Source organism: Squalius cephalus, assembly GCF_949319135.1.
Source record: "Squalius cephalus genome assembly, chromosome: 7".
NCBI lineage: Eukaryota > Metazoa > Chordata > Actinopteri > Cypriniformes > Leuciscidae > Squalius > Squalius cephalus.
In genome coordinates, this window is record NC_137128.1 from 32689353 (window position 1) to 32702701 (window position 13349).

The window sequence follows — 13349 nt, forward strand, 5'->3', positions numbered from 1 at the left end:
ACTTTATAATAATGAATCGTAGTAGGCTTTATGAATCGCCATGATGACAACCTTGCAGACAAAGCCAGTTGTCGACATTTTCAGCTGTGTCCTGTGACGACGAAGTCTCTTTTTTCTTTCCCTTTTTTTTTTTTTTTTTTTTTTTTTGCTAATGGTTTACTGCTGTTTAAGAGCGATAACAATACTTTAATGCTTGGATGAACATTAATATGACCAGTAGATGGCAGTAATGATAAACCAAATTCAGTTCTCAACCTGCAAACCACCATCGAGGCAGAGGTCAGTCAGTGCTGGATCAACATGGCGGCGGCATGGAAGCTCCTCGGCACGGGGATGGGGTTTCTGCAGTCGTCCTTGCCGGTTTGTAGACAGGTAAATTTACTGTAAAAATTATAATGTGTGAATGCAAAGTCTGTAAGGACTTTTAATGCATTGTTTTTGTGTTTTGATGGTGTTGTATTTCAAGTGTGATCCCGTTGGACACTGTAAATGTTAGACCAAGAGATGCTGGTGACATTTATAGTTTACGTCTGTCAGAAAGATTAATTTTTAGTCATTTGTATTTTTATAAGTTGTAAGAGGTTTTGTAAGACCTGAAAATGAATCTACAAATGTAAGACCTTTTAAAATGAATCTACAAATGTAAAATATAACGCTTTATAATAAGGTTTCGTTATTTATTATTAGTTAACATGAACTAAGAAGTAACAATACTTGTATAGCATTTATTAATCTTAGTTAATGTTAATTTCAGCATTTACTAATACATTATTAAAATTGTTATATTTGTTGAGTTAATGAATCGTAAACTAACATGCACAATCAATGAACAGCTGGATTTTAAATAACTGTCATTAACAGATTAATGAATACTGAAACACATGTATTGCTCATGGTTAGATCATGTTAGTTAATACACTTACTAATGTTAACAAACAAGACCTTATTGTAAAGTGTTACCATAAAATCTCATCTGATGTCCTTCAGGCCTACAGAAGTTCACTTGGAGTGGTGGAGCAGGTCAGGAGCTACTATGTTGACTGGAGGATGGTACGGGATGTGAAAAGAAGACAAATGGCATTTGAATATGCAGATACGAGACTGCGCATCAATGCTATTAGGAAAAATACTATTTTGCCAAAAGAGCTACAGGTATATTCAAAGTCTTGCGGTTTCACTTCAGTTCTAGTTTATACTCAGTTTTTCATTTACATGAATGGCTTGCAACCTTTAAAATCCTGCAAAAATAAATAATTTTATGCTATTTAACTCATTTACAAAGTCAGTAACCTTTATTTTGACTTGATGCAATGAATAAAATGTCAAAATATTGCTCTAAAACTAATAATAATAATGGCCATGTCTTGATGTTTATGTATTAAGGAGATAGCTGATAAAGAAATAGCCGCACTTCCTCGAGACAGTTGTCCCGTGCGCATTCGCAACAGGTGTGTGATGACATCACGTCCACGTGGAGTGAAGCGCAGGTGGCGTCTTAGCCGAATTGTTTTTCGCCATTTAGCGGACCACAACCAAATGTCTGGAATACAGAGATCAATGTGGTGATCAACCATGGGATTGTATAATTGGTAATTCGTACAACCTTGTCATTCAGTGTTTGAGCTTTACAATCTATGAATGAACTTGAGCTTGAGTTTGTTATGCCATTAGAAGAGAAGATATTCTTACGAAAGTGCAAAGACACAGAGCTGGAAAACAAACAAGCACCTGCTCAATTTTGGAATTTTCTTTTCTGCTAAATTGATTCATATTGATGGACTGATGGCAAATCTAATTTAAGTTATGTTATTGTAGATACAATAAAAAAGTGTAATGTGCTTCTTTTGTGTTTTGTGATTTATTTGCATTTTTTTGTGTGCTCTATTCAGGTTTTATGTATCTAACCTTATTGTGGATTACTTTATCTCTTTGTTCGGTGTCACACTTAAACATAATTTAGTTTTACAAAAAGAGGAAGATATTTAACCTATCAACAAGAAGTAAATAATTTATTGCATGTTTCTATGAAAATGTATTCAATAATCTGTGCATTTACAGATGAACACCTTACATTAAGCAACAGTAAATTAGTACATTTTAGCTAAATAAGAATATTTAGTGGTTGATAAACTGTTTATTTTATATAATGCACAATGGGCGTGTGTGTGTGTGTGTGTATTTATATTTATATATATATATATATATATATATACACACACACACACACACACAATCGTATTACTATACAATTGTCTTTTTTCTGAGATGATGTAAAGCACATTGGTCAACATGTGTTGTTTTAATGGTGCTGTATAAATAGAAATGACATTGACACACACACACACACATATATTTATATATAGACACACACACACACACAATTTTTTTACCTGATAGATAATGTAATAAATGTGCAGTAATGTAATTCATAAAGTAACTATAATCTGATTAGTGGTATTTGGTTTTGTAAGAATTATTTTGTAATTAAGGACTTTTATTCTGAATTGACATAACGCGGAAGCAAGAATCTTTCTAGAAAGAAACAGCGCTTCATGCATTCTAGTGGACACACGTTGACGAATTGAAAGCAAAGATCATTTTCATAACTTCGATAAAATTGTTGTGGATAGTTTCTCCAGGACAGCGATGGACATCAATGAACTGGTATAATGTTCTGTTTTTCAGTGTTTTAGTCATTGTAATGGCATGTAGTGAGAATATACAGCGGTCTGCTAGGTTTATTCTGCACTGTAAGCGCCCTTGTGCAGTGGCATAAATAAGCTTATAAATGTAAATGAAACTCATGTTTTACTAAGAAATCTTATGGGATAATATACATGTTGGGTGAATAATTAAATATTACTAGGCAGTGAGTTGACAGCTGCTGAACTCACCTGTTCTGTAATGAACATGTTAATATCAGATGTGACTTTGTGTCTCTAGATCGCCGGTCTTGAGAGTGATTTGAAAGAGATCACGAATCTGATAGAGAAATGTGAACGACAGCGCGTGCGGGACGTCTTGACGCAAGAGCACAAGAAAATAGAGAAAGAGCTGGCACAAAAACAACGAGAGCAGAAACTGCAGCAAGCCAAGAAAGACTCTGGAGACAAAACTGAAACAACACTCAAAGGATACACAGTCAAAATCAACAATTTTGGTGCGTTAATACCTCATGATAATAGGTATAGGCAATTCCACCGTGATAAACATTGTCTAATTGGCTACACATGTCGTTTGTCTCTATTTTAGGATGGGACCAATCTGACAAGTTCGTCAAAATCTACATCACACTAAAAGGAGTGCATGCTATTCCAGCTGAAAACGTTGAGGCTAACTTCACAGAGAGGTGTAGTCTCGCATTAAATATTGCTGAATTTTGGTTTGTGTTATCATTTTTATTATGGTAAAACCATAGACATATATTTCGGCAACACTTTACAATAAGGGTCTCATTTGTTAAAATTAGTAAATGCATTACCTAACAATGAGCAATATAAAAAAAGAGCATTTATTAATCTTTATTAAAATTAGTTAGAAAATTGTAATGTTCATGGTTTGTTTGTTAGTTTACAGTGCATTATTTAATGCAACACAACTTTTAATTTTACAAATATATTAGTAAATGATGAAATTAAAATTGACCTTTATAAATAAAATATGTAGAAGTGTTTTTAGTTCATGTTAACTAATGTAGTTAACTAATATTAACAAATGAAACGGTATTGTTCAGCGTTGCCCAAATTTCTTATTTATTATTGTGTCCAGTATTTATTTATTCAAAATTCAAAGTTGGGGAGAGTGAGAGAGAGAGAAATTCTTTAAAAAGTATTATTTATATTTTATTATTATTATATTATATATAATAGATGTGTATAAATTTGCTTTGACAAAGTGAATTTTTACAAGTTCAGCATAAAGTTACTTGTTAGCTACTGTTTGCTTGTTTGTCTCTCAGTTGCAGGCACCTGTAAATGATAGTCTTTTCTAGATATATGGTCATGCCACAAAATGTATTTACTAGGTTAAGAGGGTGAAAATCTTTTTGCATCATGGTGTTCTTAATGGTCAATAAGTGTAACCACTGCTCTCGTGTTTTTACAGAGGTTTTAATGTTCTAGTCAAAGATCTGGATGGGAAGAACCATCAAATGACAGTCAACAACCTTTTATTTCCCATTATTGTTGCAGAGAGTAGTAAAAAGGTTTGTCACTTTCTTAATGTTATTGTATATTCTGTTGCTAAATTGGTTAAAATTGTATAGATAAAAAGGCTTGACAATTTATTTGTTTACAGATAAAAACAGACATGGTCCTTATCATGTGCAAGAAGAAGTCAGCAAAAAAATGGGAATGCTTGACACAAGTAGAAAAACTGTCTAAGGAGAAAGAGTGAGTCAAATGCGCACACTTTCATTCTCTATTCGGTTTCCTTTTTTGATTTTTTAATTTGAAAACAAGATTTTAAATTGAATGGTGTAGGTTTAGGCATAAAAATAATGAATATTATAATGTAAATTAATATGGTCCAAAATAAAATAAAAATAATACATTTGTAATCATGAGTTATGTTTATTATTATTTTAATATGAGAAGAAAAAAAAATTGACTGCAGACTATCAGAGTTAGTTAGCATTGTATCAAATCTGGTTCTGCAAATTATGTTTATAAGTCATAAAATGGCAACATTTCTGTTTCAGCAAACCCAGCTCAAATGAGAACGCTGATCCAAGCGAGGGGCTGATGAGCGTACTGAAGAAGATCTACACCGATGGAGATGATGAGATGAAACGCACTATCAACAAGGCCTGGGTTGAGTCTCAGGAGAAGAAGGTCAAAACAGATGATCTTGACTTCTAAGCCAACTTATTGATCTGCTTCCACATTCACACCAGTTCAGCTGCTGCACACATGCCATTCCACTTTATTATTTCATGCATTTTTGTACTTTGTTCTTGTTAAATGCGGCTGTTAAAGAACAATGTTTTTTTAAGTGTTTTCATCCCCATTATAATTCCTATCAACAAATGTTCAGTGGATTATCATTCAATATTATTCCTGCAGTTAGGACCATATACCTAAAAAGTGGAAAATAAAAAATAAATAAAAAAAATAAGAAAAAATATCACTTCTGATGTTGTTGATTTTTTTTTGTGGGGGGGGGGGGTTGCCTAAATGATCCATGTTCAGACAGTATGATGAAATATTGCTGTCATGCAATAAATATTGATATGATGTGCAATCAGACGGGACACACAGTATTTAAAATAAACTGGATATGATGGAAAGGAAAACAGTATATTTGTTGATTATAATTTTAATAAGATCTCAGACTGCTTTTCTAGAGCAGGGGTTCTAAAATTGGAAAACTTTTGGATATGAAGGAAAGCAATATGTGTTAATTATTATTTTAAAACGCCCCTAGAACATAATGTGCGTTTTTAAATGAAAAAAAAAACGTAGTAGTTTACTTATCAAGGCACAAGGGGGCGCATGAAACCACGAGTTTTTTTAGTTCAGTTCAGTATATTCCACAATGACGTAATTTGTCTTCATCCTCGTGAAAAAAAAATAGCCTGTGTGTATGCAATTCAATTGTTCAATTGTTTTAAATATGTCTGCTTTCAACTCTGAATGTTACATGATAAAAACACTCACTGCTGCGGCCATATGTGTATTTTGTTTTCACGCAGTATGACACGAAATGATTAATTAATCCTGCCACTTGACCAGTATTAAACAGTTAAATCGATAATGCTAAAAAAATCATATAAAAAAAACCCAAACTTTATTGGCATGTCGTTTTGTACAGAGGAAGCAGAGGAGAACAGAAACACTTTTAATAAACCATTCAGTGCATGTCATCCAGAGATCCATAATCACGTCAACCGTGATTGGATGATGTGTTCTCAGGTTTTCATTCACTTTTCTCCAGCACTTTCATATGCGTCTCTCTGATCTTTGATTGAATCTCCACCAGCCAATGACGTTGATTCTTTCCAGACGTCGCCATCTTTCGGCCCCGCCTGTGCCCATGACGTCACGAACAGTTTATATACTGCTTGACTCCGGCGTCCGGGCATGTTTGATTCACAGGACTAGAGAACTTGGCCAGACTTTTGGGACTTCACATAAAGGAGGTTATTTTCTAAGGCGAAGGATCTATATTAATGAATGGATCCTGCTCGTTTTACCACAGCGCAGCGTCTTTCCTGTAAAATGATGAATCCGGATTTGTTCAAACCGTCTCAAGCGGTTCAACCGCCCGCCAAGCCGAACCGGAGTAAATCAGAGCACGTTAAGACGGAGGTCGCGCAGGTGGTGGTTGACGCAAAGTCTGGAAGATCGTACTGTAAAGGAAAGCTTTTGGGAAAGGTACCACTCTTTTATATTTACTCCATACATCAGAGCTTTTGAATAAATGATGCCATTTGTTACTGTCTCGTGCCGCGTTTCCTGATATGCTGCTCTAACGTGGTCGCACGGTGCGCAATGTGTCAGTCTCTTGCGTGCTCGGCTGGTTTTGGGAGCTGTTCATGGGTGCACCAGAACCACTGGACCGCAACCCGCCCTGTCTGTGATTCTAGAACCTACCTGCTGGTTATAAGACAGTGTTGTCTTCCAATTTTGATCAAATACATATGGTTTTATGCAAAGACACTGTTTGCAATTATTGAGTTGACTGGATTTTTAATACGATTCCAGACGTGATCCGATGTCAGGGAAAGATGAATGAATTAATGCATCAATGAAAAGGATGCTGCATTGCTTATGATCAGTGGAACCTATGACCACTGTCAGTTTCCCTCTCATGTTTCCAAAGCAAGGCTCTTAGACGATTGATTATTAGAAGTCTCATCATCAATCCCAGTTTTTAAAGTGCCGCATCATGGTGCGATGCTGTAAGGATGGTCCAGTGGGAAAAGAATACGTCATTCCTTTGTACATGTGTTGGGACCAGGGTCAGAAATTACCCGAGATATTTGAAACGCGGAGGTGAACAAATTGTTTTAAAAAAATCTTTGCATGTTTTTTTTTTTAAAGGAAAACAGACGTTTTCTGCAGATTTAAAATGAATCCGATATGACAGCTGGTTTACTGATGACCACTTTATTGGTCTAATGTTACTGACAATCTCCCGCAAAATAAAAATATTCTGCAGCTACAAAAATTGTTGACCTTGATGTTAGAGAGCTGTGTTTAACTTGAACTAACTAATTGAAAAAAGAACATGTTGTGCTTTTTTTATTATTTTTTTATTATAGATAATAGCCATAATTCTGTTTCTATTAAAGCATTTGTTAAATTGATGACACGCTGTTTATATATGGTGCAAAGGGTAAAAATGCCATTTAAAATCAATTCCAGGTTGCAAATACTGGTCAGTACATATTGAACACCAAAAGCTGGCTGCCTAGACCGCATTCTTGACATCAGTCGTGGAAAATATGAATCAAACGTTCAAACATGCTAGTAATCTCTGAAAAACTAGTTAGTTGCTTACAGTCATTGAGTGTTGAGACTGTTGAACAGGGATCTGCATGTAATCATCACCTGTGTACACATTTTGAGTGATTTAATTTATAATGGCTTTTGTTTCTAGGGTGGTTTTGCACGATGTTATGAGATGACGGATCTTGCCAACAACAAGATGTATGCTGTGAAAGTTATTCCTCAAAGCAGAGTCTCGAAGCCACACCAGAGAGAGAAGGTAAATGGATAATAACCGAGTGCACATGTGAATCGTCATATTTCCAGCTTCCTCCTTTAATATTTATATTCATCGTTTTTTTTTTTTGTCCCACAGATCATTAATGAAATCGAGCTCCACAAAAGCCTCCAACACAAGCATGTGGTGAAGTTTTCCCATCATTTTGAGGACCAAGACAACATTTACATCTTCCTTGAACTCTGCAGTAGAAAGGTGAGCTGCTTTACTAAGGACAGACCTCTAATGTTCACATTTGATGAAAACAAGGCACTGATTCTAATCCTGTGCTTCATATTTTCAGTCTCTGGCACACATTTGGAAAGCAAGACATACATTGACAGATCCAGAAGTCCGTTACTACCTCAGACAGATCATATCTGCGCTCAAATACCTCCACAACAAAGGCATCCTCCATAGAGACCTCAAACTAGGTATTGTTTTTGACTATTTTTAGCCTGCTGTTTTAATCCTAGTATGACATCCATGATTTCAGTTGGTTTGATAGTGCTATAACTTGTTTTTTCAGGTAATTTTTTTGTGAATGAAAACATGGATCTGAGATTAGGTGATTTCGGGCTGGCAGCAAAGCTGGAGACAGTCGAGCAGAGGAAGAAGTGAGTTTGCTTGCCTTTTATCCTCAATAACTTTCATATAAATGCACATGATCAGTGTGCTGACATAAAATGCTCTTTTTGCAGGACCATCTGCGGGACTCCAAACTACCTGGCACCAGAGGTCCTTAACCGACAAGGCCATGGGACGGAGTCAGATGTTTGGTCGCTGGGTTGTGTAATGTAAGTCTTTTCAAATCTACTCTAGACCATTTTCTGGTTATTTTGTAGACCAGGGAATCCCAAACTGCAGGGAGTTCATTTTTAAAATAAAAACAATAAAATAAAATGCCCTTTTCATTTGTTTACTTGCATATCACATGACCATTAATTGGTCATCAGAGAACCTTGAACATCCAAATGTTTTCCTAAATACTTCAATCTCAGGCAGGGGAATTTTTTTTAGATCTGACCCAAAAGATTGGAAATTTCTGGTGTTGTCTTGTATATTAATATACGGTTTATATTATGGAAAGTCCCTACTTGATTTATGTTGCATCAGATGTGACAGCCTTGATTACAAGCTCTTTTCTTGTCTATTTAGGTACACGCTCCTATGTGGGAATCCACCATTTGAAACCTTAGACTTGAAAGAGACCTACAAGTGTATTAAGGAAGTGAAATACAGCCTTCCTCCATCCCTCACTCCAGCTGCACAGAAGCTGATCTCCGCAGTCCTTCAGAAAAACCCCTGTGACCGCCTTACGCTGGATCAAATACTGGCCCACGAGTATTTCACAAAGGTTTGTAATCATTCATCTGTGTCCAAATGCAATTAAACCATTTCCTTTTAACTTGATTATAAAGAGCAGTTTAAGTGTTTACTCTTCTTAACCAGTTCCTTATTTTAATTCGGCAGTCCTCTAATCTCTTTTTTTTCTCTCCCTCAGGGCTTCACTCCAGAAAAACTCCCTACCAGCAGCTGTGTGATGGTGCCTGAGCTTAATCCACCCAGCCCTGCTAAGAAGTTCTTCACCAAGATGGCTAAAAGCTTCTTTGGCAAGAAAAAATCAAAAGGTATGCACCTATTCGAACCACTCTTTCTATTTGAGATGTTTGGAACAGTGTTATTTTAATATTGTTTTCATACTAAATCTTTATTAGCTTGCATTTTTTATTTTTCCAGATTATTTTAACTTTAGTATTTAGTAAATTGCCAAGCCGACATTTCTAATTTAAGTTTAAGTTCATCAAATATTTATATTTTTATTTCAGCTTTATTTCTATCACTGAAAACATTAATAGTTTTAGTTAACAATAACACTGGTTTGGAATGAAACCTTAGTTTCTGTTATTGACCTAAAATTGTCATTGCAGCTGTTGAAAAGACCCCTTGTGAGGAGAAAGATGACATTTCTAAACTGGTGTCAGGCATGGTGAAACACTCCATCGGTCGGCAGATGAGCTACAAGACAATGGGAGTGAATGAGGTAATAATGCATGTCGCAGTTATGTGCATTAGTGCGTATTAATAGCGTCTCCGCTCCGCGGCTGACTCATGACTGTCGTAGAAAGCTGCGTCAGTGTGCATGCAGTTTTGCACCATAGCTAAAGCGGGCTCTGTGGGGACGTTTTTTGTCTGCCGCTGTAGATGAATGAGTACAGTAGTCCACCTATTGTGCTGAATGTCTCAGAATAACTCTGTACTGACCAAACCCAAAATTACAAAACCAAACCCACATATTAATCACATGACAAATAGATATTTTAAGCTTGAGACACAAGATTGGAAAATGAGTGTCAACTGCGCATGATAATTGCTTATAACTGAGCACAAGGAAGTACTTATGATTGTAAAAACATTGTGACTTCCTCTTAGGCCACTTCTCCCACGGTTCAACTGGCAAGCTCTGGCCCTCTGGACACCCCGGCCGAGGAGGAGTCCCGGAAGTCTGCATCGCGCTCCTTCAAAGGGACCGTCGCCAGCAGCACTGATGGTAAGGGACCGTAGCAGCTGATTTTCCCAGACATACAGCAGTAAATAGTTTTGGATGTGCATGTGTGAAGCCTATTTTATTTTAGACTCAACCCCTCAGGCTTTCAGTGGCAGCCATTAAAAACAAGTTTGTCCAAAAACATCCTGCCCTAATTCATTTTTATTTCTTTGCTGCATTTTGCAGCAAGATGACTTGTCATTTTTACACTTCATATATTTGGCTGGCACTTTAGTTATACCCCTCTTTTTATATTTACACTACCAGTCAAAAGTTTAGGGTCAAGTGAACTTTCTATTCTTAAAAAAATTCCTAAAATAAATGATCACGGTTTCCACAAACATTACGCAGCACAACTTTTTTTTTCAACATTGATGCTTCTGAATGAATGAATTCATAATGAATGCTTCTTGTGCACCAAATTAAGGACAGGAATAATGATGTTGAAAATTTTGTTTTGAGAACTCTTATTTTAAATTGTAGTAATATTTCACAATATTAATGTTTTCATTGTATTTAATCAAATAATTGCAGCCTTGGAGAACTTTAGAGACTTCTCTCAAAAACATGAAAAAATGTTTGAATGACAGTTTACATGCGTATAATATATAACCAAGATACAACAAAAAAATTATATATTTGTGTACTGTTTTGTTTCTGCCTGTAAGTAAATAAATAAATAAAAATCTTTCCTTTTTCCCCTCAGCTTGTGACGATATCCCGACCCCTGCTGCTGTAGCCGAATCTGCCATGAAGGTTCTTAACAGCTGCTTGTCTTCCATGCCAACAGGTTTGTTCCCACACTCTGTTCACACCGAGGTGCTTAAGCAATGGCCATTTTCAAGGTTTACTCTTAGGCCATTGATCATGTACTCAAATATTGTCCTTCCCTCTTCCAGCTTCAAAAAACCCACCCTGCCTTTCCAAAACCAAGCCTTTTATCTGGGTAACCAAGTGGGTCGACTACTCCAACAAATACGGCTTCGGTTACCAACTCTCCAATCAAAACGTCGGTGTACTCTTCAACGAAGGCACTCATCTGAGCCTGTGTGATCAGCGGAGGTACGTCAGCTTGCTTTCTGTTCTCTAATGAGCCTCCAGTTTGGCATTTTGGACTGAGCTCTGATTGACCCACATAGAGTGCTTTACCCTTTCGAAAGTCTCTGCTTTCGACCAAATGTTTTAAGCTTTTACTTGTGAAATTCTAATTCCTCTTTATTTTGTTTTCTTCTGCAGGACTGTACATTACTGTCTGACAAACAACAAACACTTTAGCTTTCCAGCTGACGCTTTACCAGAGAAGCTCCAGAATCAAAAACACATAGTGGATTTGATGGCTAACTACATGGAGCAGAATCTTATGGAGGTAAGTCCATAAATTGGTCCATAATTTAAACATTTGAGTTGTAAGATAATCTAAGATAACAATTTAAATGATAATATTATAAAAAAAAATGTTTTTAAATAAATTAAACTTAAGTTCAGCACTAACCTTTTAACCATATTGTATTATATAAAAAATAAATAATTAAAACAATAATGTTTAAATGATTATAGTCTTATTTTAAATATTTAAATCTTATAATTTATAAATCATTACTCTGTATAAAATAAAGCTATTTATATAAAGTGTTTAAAATAAGTTTTCCTTTTTGTAGGGTGGAGATGTCAATGGTGAGAACCAGCCACCTCCAAGCTCTTCTCCATTACTGCTGCAGTGGATCAAGACTGATCACGCCTTAGTCATGCTCTTTGACAACCGAACCCTACAGGTGAGTCTCTGATTGTGCAGGAACGACAGATAAATGCAATGCATTGACGATTTGGCCACTGACCCAAATTGAACGACTGACCTTGCTTGGCCGATGCAGTTCATAACGTTTCCCTCTGCTTCTGCTCTCTTTCCCAGGTTAACTTTTACACGGACCACACGAAGATAATCCTGAGCAAGACCTCGGACTCTTTGTACCTGCTGACGTACATCAGCAAGGAGCGCGTCTCTTATTCATACCCTCTGAACGTGCTATCCGAATGGGGCTGTGCTCCGGAGCTCCGGCAGCGGCTTCATTACGTGGTGCAGCTTCTCCAGCACTACACCAACGCATAAATGAACCCCGCGGAACCGCTGTTCTGCTTCGTATTACGATTTGCTGCTTACCGCTTCAATTTGGGAAGCAAAAAAGGACTATGACAAAGAAAATCAGGGGAAGCTTCCACGTTGCCACGAAGATCTCCTGTCCTTGGTCATCGGCTGGCCTCTTTGAACTATGGTGCACTATTCTTTTTTTTTTGTTTTTGCAACTGAGCCTACACCAACAGTATCACACTACCAGCTTGACTCACAGTGTGCACAACCAAAATTTGAGCCCGTTCATTTTATTATTTCGATTTTTAGCTGGACTGAAGTGCAGATGGCATAAAATTCACAGGGTTCTTAAGCGTCTTGCATTTGCTCGCAGTGTCTCATGCACTGCGCAAGATGGGCTTGGCTTTTTATGCTCGATCACTTGGCCTTTTTTTTTTTTTTTTAAAAGACTTTTATTTCACTAAATGGTACACAAAATAGAAGAGCTACGGACACCAAATGGTTATTCTTTTAATGAGTTTAGTTTTAAAGATGGCAGAGGTGAATAGCTGAGGTGGAACTGTAATTCATGGAGGAGCAGTTAGGAGTGGGAGTGACTAAAGTGCCTTTCTGATGGATTCCTCTGTGCAATAATGGCCCTGAATCTCAAGCTTGAGTCACAAAGGGAATGAGACGGGCTTTATATAGAGTCTTCATATTCGGTTTTCCAAGCAAATTAGGCAGGAGTGGGGGAAGAAACACTACAAATACACACCTGATATAAGCTTTTTGCTCTTAAAAGTTATTATATCCCTAATGTCTGTACTTGAGGGGAAAAAAAGACTATGTACTCAGTGTGCCTCCAGCTTTGTTTACTTGACATGCTCCATCATAAGTAATCATAATGTCCTCAAAACTGTGACCTTGGCTGTAAGTGATGTGTTTAGAATACCAACATTGTGAAAGCCATTACTCTCTCAGACAAATCCTAACTAGTATTATTAATTGTGGCACGTGTTCTATTTATTT

The 13349-nt window shown here is 36.6% G+C and overlaps 3 protein-coding genes across 3 annotated transcripts; all 3 read left to right on the top strand.

The window, feature by feature from the left end:
- Positions 1 to 217: 217 nt before the first annotated feature.
- Positions 218 to 1838, top strand: mrps14 (mitochondrial ribosomal protein S14). The gene is made up of 3 exons (XM_079877154.1): positions 218 to 372; positions 988 to 1152; positions 1384 to 1838. The coding sequence occupies exons 1-3, from the start codon at positions 301 to 303 to the stop codon at positions 1564 to 1566; spliced, it is 420 nt and encodes a 139-aa protein (XP_079733280.1). The 5' UTR covers positions 218 to 300; the 3' UTR covers positions 1567 to 1838.
- Positions 1839 to 2512: 674 nt separating this feature from the next.
- cacybp (calcyclin binding protein) lies at positions 2513 to 5088 on the top strand. Its single transcript, XM_079875275.1, has 6 exons — positions 2513 to 2664; positions 2944 to 3160; positions 3253 to 3349; positions 4105 to 4204; positions 4297 to 4391; positions 4700 to 5088. The coding sequence occupies exons 1-6, from the start codon at positions 2647 to 2649 to the stop codon at positions 4857 to 4859; spliced, it is 687 nt and encodes a 228-aa protein (XP_079731401.1). The 5' UTR covers positions 2513 to 2646; the 3' UTR covers positions 4860 to 5088.
- A 996-nt stretch (positions 5089 to 6084) lies between these two features.
- On the top strand, positions 6085 to 13079 carry plk3 (polo-like kinase 3). Its single transcript, XM_079875485.1, has 15 exons — positions 6085 to 6374; positions 7603 to 7710; positions 7807 to 7923; positions 8012 to 8141; positions 8237 to 8324; positions 8409 to 8504; positions 8866 to 9064; positions 9212 to 9338; positions 9639 to 9751; positions 10141 to 10258; positions 10962 to 11045; positions 11155 to 11317; positions 11492 to 11621; positions 11914 to 12027; positions 12165 to 13079. The coding sequence occupies exons 1-15, from the start codon at positions 6174 to 6176 to the stop codon at positions 12360 to 12362; spliced, it is 1986 nt and encodes a 661-aa protein (XP_079731611.1). The 5' UTR covers positions 6085 to 6173; the 3' UTR covers positions 12363 to 13079.
- Positions 13080 to 13349: the final 270 nt, after the last annotated feature.